Source organism: Chrysochloris asiatica, unplaced genomic scaffold, assembly GCF_000296735.1.
Source record: "Chrysochloris asiatica unplaced genomic scaffold, ChrAsi1.0 scaffold00168, whole genome shotgun sequence".
Lineage (NCBI taxonomy): Eukaryota > Metazoa > Chordata > Mammalia > Afrosoricida > Chrysochloridae > Chrysochloris > Chrysochloris asiatica.
This window is the reverse complement of record NW_006408686.1, coordinates 6,787,910-6,795,759: the sequence shown is the minus strand read 5'-3', so window position 1 is coordinate 6,795,759 and position 7,850 is coordinate 6,787,910. Positions and strand designations below refer to the sequence as shown.

General features: G+C 49.1%; 1 protein-coding gene across 1 annotated transcript in view; it reads left to right on the top strand.

Moving 5' to 3' along the window:
• Nucleotides 1–1,740: 1,740 nt before the first annotated feature.
• Nucleotides 1,741–7,850, top strand: part of SPINT2 (serine peptidase inhibitor, Kunitz type, 2) — a 33,480-nt gene continuing 27,370 nt past the window's right edge. Inside the window, exon 1 of the mRNA XM_006871549.1 lies at nt 1,741–1,846. Within this exon, the coding sequence (XP_006871611.1) occupies nt 1,741–1,846 (106 nt within the window). The remainder of the gene's footprint in view (nt 1,847–7,850) is intronic.

The window sequence follows — 7,850 nt, the reverse complement described above, 5'->3', positions numbered from 1 at the left end:
AGTCAAGAAATAAAACAATGTATTGCATTAGGCAAATCTGCTGCAAAAGGCTTCTTTAAAATGCTAAAGAGCAAAGATATTAGTTTGAGGACCAAGGTGCAATCACCTGGTGTGGTACTGTAGAATAAGCACTGGTCTGCTAACCTAAAGGTCAGTGGTTCAAACCCACCAGATGCTGCTTGGAAACCCTATGCAGGTAAGTGACTCAATGGCATTTAACAACATACACATGTGAAGTTGGATAACAAGATGGCTTGACACAGTGGCAGCAGCAGTGAGCTCAAACATATCAGTTATGAGAATGGCAGAAGTGGGTAGTATTTTGTTCTGTTGTTCTGAATCGTGACACTGTGGGTTCAAACCTACAAGCTGTTCCACAGAAGCCCTATACAGGGTCACTATACATCACAATAGACTCAAGGGCACTTGACAACAATAGGATCTCCAAGGCTGTAAATCTTTATGGGCGAAGAAAGTCTCATTTCTCCCACTGAGAAGTTGGTAGGCTCGAACCGCTGATCTAGTTAGCCTTGTTAGCAATCCAGTGCTTATCCTACAGTGCCACCAGCGTTCATAAGGATTTTTGATGTTGTCAAGTGTCGCCGAGTAGGTTCCGACTCATAGCGACCTAGTATAGTTTCCAAGAAGAAGATAGTGGGTTTGAACCATCGATCTTTTGGTTAGTAGTCCTGTGCTTATCTTAGAGAGTGGAAACCCGACGGGGCAAATCTGTTTGTTCTGTAGGGTCACTATGGATAGCGATCAGCTCGAAGGCAGCTGCCCGGTTCTGGGAGTCCTGGAGGCAAGGTCTGAGTGTCTCTTTCATGGGTCAGACACCTCAGAAAGCTCTCTGGCCCGTTCTCAGGCTCCCAGTTTGTTCTGATCTTTCCCTAGCTCAGCGTCTGTTCACTCTGCCTGTGGTTCCCCCACCACAGCCCTCATCACTGCCATCACTACTGTGATCCCGTCTGGTGACACTAACACTAGTCTGGCGTGGTCGCTGCGTCTTCCAGCACAGCGCCCCCGAGTTGAAACTGGGAAGTTGAAATCGGGAAGGCTGAGGTGAGGCGGGCAGATGACCACAGGCTCTCAGGAAGTGCGTCTGACGCCCCCTCCTCCCACCAGCTCAAGAGCGAAGGCGATCGACGGCATCGCCACCGCCAAGGGCACGCGCAAGGGCAGCAGAAGACCAGCAGCTCCCCTACTTCTCACCTCCCACTCGGGCCGGTCAAACGCAGCGCAGGCCCCGCCCTGGTCCTACGCAACACAAGCTCCGCCCCCTCTGGCGACAGGGGCGGGGCCCAGGTGCGCGAGGGCGGGGAAGCGGCCGCTCAGGTGCCTGTCCTCTGCGCCTGCGCCTTTCACGGTCCGCCTCGTCAGGTGCGTCCCGCCTCCTCCTCGGTCAGCCACCGTTCGTAACTGCTCCAAGGCGTCCGCCATTGGTTCTGGCGCCCATCGAGCGTTTCGGACGTGTGGCCAAGGCAGGTTGGTAGGAGAGTCTCAGGGTAGTCGGGAGGCGAGAGGGGTGAGTGCCACCAGAGCGGGGCGGAGAAGGCGGAGGGTCTGAGCAAGGGATTTCCCGGAGCCTTCGGCACCTCGCGGACCCTCTGGGGGGAGCGCCCATACCTGAACAGCGCGTGTGCGGCCAGGGTCTTTCCGCACCTGATCAGAGACAATCCCCCCTCCCCCCCAACAGCCGGCGGCTCGAGGAATCGCTGGGACAGCCAGGTGGAGCCCGACATGGCGCAGCTGTGTGGGCCGAGGCGGTGCCTGGTGCTCCTTGTCCTGCTGGCATCACTGTTCCTCTTCCGTACTGAGGCAGCCGACGAAGAAGGTGGCGTCCACGGTGAGGTCCCGGGCGGGTGTCTCGAAGGAGTGGGTGACCCACAGTGAGATTCGCGGGGTCCCGGGCTAGGTCTGAGCGGGGAGGGCGTTGGGGGAGACTTGGTGAGGTTCTACAGTGTGTGGCGCCAACTCTGGTGATTGAACTTTGAGAAGAGGTTTTTTTGAGAGCCCTTGAGAGTGAGGCCGAGCGTTGGAAATAATCTTTAAGATATTTAAGGGAAGAGACTAGGATATTGACCAAGTGAGAAAAGTACAACCGAAGTCCAGCCTCTTGCTGGCAGAGGAAAGTTCCCTGGCGCAAGGGTGGCTCAGGGAGACCAGTCCGAAGAGGGTGCCTGTTGAATTTAATTGCATGTGTGGTTCAAACCGACTTTGCAGTCCAACGCATTAACCCACATTGCCACACTATGACTCCAAGAAATAGTTTGTTGTTGATAAGTGCCGTCGAGTCGGTTCCGACCCATAGCGACCCTGTATAGGGTTTCCGACGTGCAACTGGTGAGCTTGAACCGCCGGCCTTGCAGTTCAAACGGCTTTGCTGTCTGGCGCATTAACCCACAGCGCCACACCGGGACTCCACAAGAAACAGTTTAATCTCATGTAAAGTATATATATACCCAAGATTTTCCGCCGTGGTACCCAAAGGAAGGAAAAGCAAAGAAGAGAAAGTGCTGGAGGGAAGAAAAATGCCAGGGTGTAAGGGTGGGGCCGCCTTGGCATAAGAGAGTACTATGATTGAGACGCTGGGGTTTGGTTCATTAGACTCTTGTTAAGTGCCGTGGAGTTCACTTCCAACTCATAGCCATCCTGTATAGGCTTTCCAAGGAGTGGCTGGTGGGTTTAAATCGCCAACCTTTTGGCTAACAGCCCAGTGCTTATCCTACAGCACCACACCAGATTTCTGGTTCATTGGACCAGGCCCTAGAAATGAGCTTGGTGAGCGCAACGTCTGACTTAATCTTTACATTATAAGGGTTTTTGAACGAGCATTGTGTTAACTCTAACTGCTTCACAAAAGCTCAAGAGGACTTGGAAAAGAGCTCTCTTGGTAGAAGAATTCATTCAACAGAACGCCTTGAACCCCTTGCTGTAGGTCTCTGAACTGGTGATGTATTTGTGCTTCGGACAAGCAGGTCCCTGCACTCTCAGAAGCTTAAATTCTAGTGGGAGAGATTGTGAGTAAGCAGCTAAGTATAGAGCACTTGCCACCCGATCAAATTGCTAGGAATTAATGAACAGGGTGAAAGACAGGAACAGAATGATGTAAGAAAGGGATTGAGATGAGGCTCAAGGTGGTCAGGGGAGGCTTCTGGACTGAGGCGGCGGCCACACAAAGTTCTTGGCGCCGGTGTTAGGGTGTTAGGTTGGGGGTGTTGGTGAGCTGCTGCCATTCAGTCAGCCCCTGACTCCTGGTCACCCTGTGTGCTAGAGTAGAACTGCCTATGAGGTTTTGGGGCTGTACCCTTGATGTCTGTGTATAAATTTTTGTGATTCTATACCCGTAGCCCCTGAATTAGGGTGGGGTTGCGTCCCGACAATTCCATCATAAGTTGGTACTGATGTAAGTCAAATACCTCTTTTTTAAAAAAAAACAACAACAACAAAATAAAAAACAAAAAGCATTTTCATTATTATTGCCTTTTATTATCAGACCAATTAGCTTTCATTTTGTGACAATGGTCCGTGATTCAGAAAGTTTAAGAAACTCTGACTGAGTTAATAGCAGACAGTTCCATGAAAGACTTTGAAACATTTGTTTTCTTCCAGTTTACTCAGATGGATTGTTGTGATTCTAGTTACGGGGTTTAGGTAAGGGTGTAATTTAGAGTCCTGTCTCAGTGATGACTATGAAGTGACATTGGGTAGGAGTGGTGGTTTGGACTTTTGTTCTGACAGTTTATGAAATAGAAACACTGGTATAGGGTAGTTTCGCTCTCAAACTCCCAAGATTTTATGAGCCTTGTAATTTCAGTTAAACTTGTCATTGTAAATGTTCTTTTCTCATCAGGATCTTTATAAATTATAACCTTGAACATCTGCCATTGAACATCTAAGAGTGATAACATCAGCAAATTACACACTGCAACATTTTTATGTAGTACATGTTACTAATGTTGTTGTGTGCTATCAAGTCGGTTCTGGCTCACAGCAACCCTGTCAATCTTTATAAGAGCAGAAAGCCTCATCTTTCTTCCACAGAGCTGACCTTGGACCAGTTGGTTTGCATTTGGCAGCCCAACCTGTAACCCACTATGCCACCAGAGCTCCTTTATCAATGCAAAGCTGTAAGCAGTGCACCGGGCCTTTTCTTCTGAAATCACTAGCTGAGTTTAAACTCAGCCTGTAGGTTTATCAGCTGATTGCAAACCGCTTGTCCACTCAGGTTCCTTCCAGTTGGATAATGGAATATAAAGACAAAAAGTGAGCTCCATGTATTCAAAGAAAAGGCAGCCAACGTAGCAGGAGGGGGAGGGAAGGGAGAACTGGAGGAGGATGTGAGGCGGGAGAAGAAGGCAGGAGCCAGATGGTGGAGGGCTCCATCTGCCCGCATACTGGGAGGAGAGAGAGAAAGCAGGCTGGGTGTGCACCAAGTCATCAGCTGTAGCGACTTCCGGAGACTGGCTAATCTCCCCATGCCCAAGGCAGGAAGCAAAAGATGAGCTAATGTGAATGTTTAGGCCCAATGAGGAGAGATTCCGTTCTAAGGATCAGGAATGTAGCACTGGTCCATTCTTGCCATGGGAACCAGAGTTGGCCAGCCTTCCTGTATCTTTTCAGAGGGTGATTTTTGTTGGGGATGTACCCTGTTGTTACTTGGCTTTTACCTGGGTCTTAGGCTTACTCTGAACTCATCTGTGGTGTTTGATTCCTAACCCAAACTGGGGTGCTGAGCAAGCCAGGCCACAGATAATAATGCTCACTCAAGGCCAGCTGCTGCCGCAGAGACAACTGTGCAGAATGGCTTTGGCTTCCTCAGGAAGTTGGAGGTAAGGCTAGCTGCCCAAAGCAGTGTTTGTCCAGTCACATGTAGCTTAGCTGCACAGGTCCTACCGGATGAGTGTGGTGGGGAAGGGGAGTGCTATGGAGTCAGTTCTATAGGGTTTCCTAGGAATAGCTGGTGGGTTTGAACCACCTACTTCATGGTTAGCAAGGCTCTCCAGTGCTTATCCTACAGCACCCCACCAAGACTCCAGAGAGATTATGTAAGTCCCCTCAAAGAAACCAAATCCACTGCCCTTGAGTGAATTCTGACTCATAACAGAGTAGAACTTCTCTCTGGGGTTTCTGAGGCTGTAAGTCTTTACGGGGGCAGATTACTTCAACTTTCTCCTGCAGCGCCCTGCTAGTGCTGCGGGTTAGGCATTGGGGCACTAATCACAACGTTGGCGGTTCAAACCCATAAGCCACCCTGTAAGAGAAAGATAAAGTAGGCTGTACCTGCAAAGATTTACAGTCTCAGGAACCCTGGATGGGCTGGAATTGACTCGCTGGTCATGGCTCTGTAAGGGAGAGGTTATATTGGTTGATAGTGGATTTTCTTCTGTGTGAAGACTTCATGGAGATGAGGGAGCCCTAGAAAGGCGGTAGGGCCAGTGGATTGATTGTTGGAGCAAATTAGGAAGAGAAGAGGTGATGGGCAGAGAGAGAAATTCATGAAATTGAGACTGAAAAGGCGAGCAGCTGAGACAAAGTATGTGCCTTGGGAGGGAAGGACAAGATCACTAGAGAGGAGAATGGATAATGGACGAATCATCTACCCGGGCATGGAAATGGCTAAGAATTAGGATAACTGGATAGCAGAGTCCTGGTGTGTCACTTCAGGATCAGCACTGGACTGCGAACCACAAGGTTGACAGTTCAAATCCATCAGCCACTCCTTGGAAACCCTATACAGGGCTGCTGAGTCGATGTCACTTGATAGCAACAACCACAGCTTGATAGCAGGGGACCAAAGTATGGAGAAGTGAGGTGCAGGATGCCTGGTGGACGTTTGACTCTGACATGAGAGCAGGGGCTTGGGGGTCAGTGGAGGGGGACAGGGTCAAGGAGAGGCACTTGGAAGGGCTCCTGGAGAAAACCGTTCTCAGGGGAGAACCTAGTTCCGATTAGAGCGTGACAGGAATCAGTTTTTGGTATTCTTAAGAGGAACTAAATGTTCTGGCTGTGTATTGATCATGATTGCATACTTTAAAAATTCAAGTTGGTTCCCATTCATGGCAACCCTATATGATAGAGTGGTATTCCCATAGGATTTCTAAGGCTATAAGTCTTTATGGGGGCAAACTGCCACAAGTTTTTCCCATGGAACAGCTGGTGGGTCCAAACCTTGGACATTTCAGAATGCGGTCCTGGTTTTTCAGTCCACTGAGGGAGTGTAACCTCTTCCCACCAGAAACAGTCCTTTGTCCTGGTCAGCACTGGAGAGCTCAGCTTAGCCTGTGAAGGAGAAAGCAGACATCTCCACTTTGACTCCCCACCTCCTCGCACCCACTTGTTTCTCACTTTACTTGCTTTCAAGGTCATTTGCAACACTCCAGCCTGTCTTCAGGCAGATGAACAGGAAACCAGGCCTGTTTGTCGTGTCCTGAGACTGACACGGAAGACCATGTCTGGGGAGTCGCCTTGAAGTGGCTTCACTAAGCCCAGGCAGCCCAGGCCCCTGGTCTTGTGTCTGCTGCTGAATTCCCAGATGACCCCAGAAGCATTGGTATGTGGCTGACAGATGTCATTATTCCATCCTGGTCAGAGGTGTATCATCTCACATGTTTGGGACAAGCGCTCCTTGTAAGCTGCCAGGGAAGGAATGCCGGAGCATGGATACTGAGGTCAGGGCCTCTCGGTTTAGTTACCTTGACATCCGCTTATCATTGTTGAAGGCCATTTTAGAAAGGAGCACAGACGCACACAGCATTTCGGGTTGGTTTACATGCAAGTATTTGAGACGGATCTCACTGTGACTCTTAACCTGGGTCTCTGGATTCAGAAGTCCCTTAACATTGAAGTCCCTGAGTTCACCTGTGGTGTTTTTGTGCAGATACGTTGGTCCAGGGGTTGTCATTTAGAGGCTACGGCATGTTCTCAATGGAGTAATAATAGGTTCTTGGTAAGGCAAAATAAAAAATTACATATTACAGTGGTTGGTAGCCTTTCAAAGACTCACAGTACATAAATGACTACACAGTATGTCTAGGGAGTTACATTTTCATTTCAGGGGGAGGGGAGTGGTTAAGGAAAAAAAAAAAAACACCCAAAACTGTCTACCAGGGCTCCTGAGTGGCAGGGGGTTAGCAGGAGATAATGAAAAACAAAATAGAAAGATAGAAGGACCCATTAGCTTTCACCACTTTCTGACAATGGTCCGTGATTCCCAAAGCTGAAGAAGTTCTGGCTGTGAATGAACAGTAGACAGTTCCATGAAAAGCTTTGTTTGAATCACCTTGTTTTCCTCCAGTTTACTCAGATGGCCTGGTGAGACCCTAGTTGCAGGTTTAGGTAAGGGTGTAATTTAGAGTCTTGTCTCAGTGATGAATATGAAGTGACAGTGAGTAGGAGTGGTGGTCTGCACTACCATTTCTAGACTATAAAGTCTGGTCTAGGGGACTTTCTCAAACTCCCACGATGTTATGAACCCTGTCCTTTCAGTTGGCCTTGTCACGGTAAATGTTCTTTTCTCGTCAGTACTCGGGTATTACTTTCAAGTTTCTAAATGGCTCGCCCTAATGACAACAACTTCAGACGTCCACGTCTAGAGGATATGGGTAGTTAGTAGCTTTCTGTCCTGGCAGCAGCACTCAGGTATGTAGAACCTCTCCAGACCCCAAAACCTGTTGCCATCAAGCTGATTCAGACTCTTGCAACCATGTAGGACAGAGGGTTTATGGGTACAAACTGTCACCTCTTTCTCCTGTGGGACAGCTGGAGGGTTTATGGGTACAAACTGCCACCTCTTTCTCCTATGGGACAGCTGGAGGGTTTATGGGTACAAACTGCCACCTCTTTCTCCT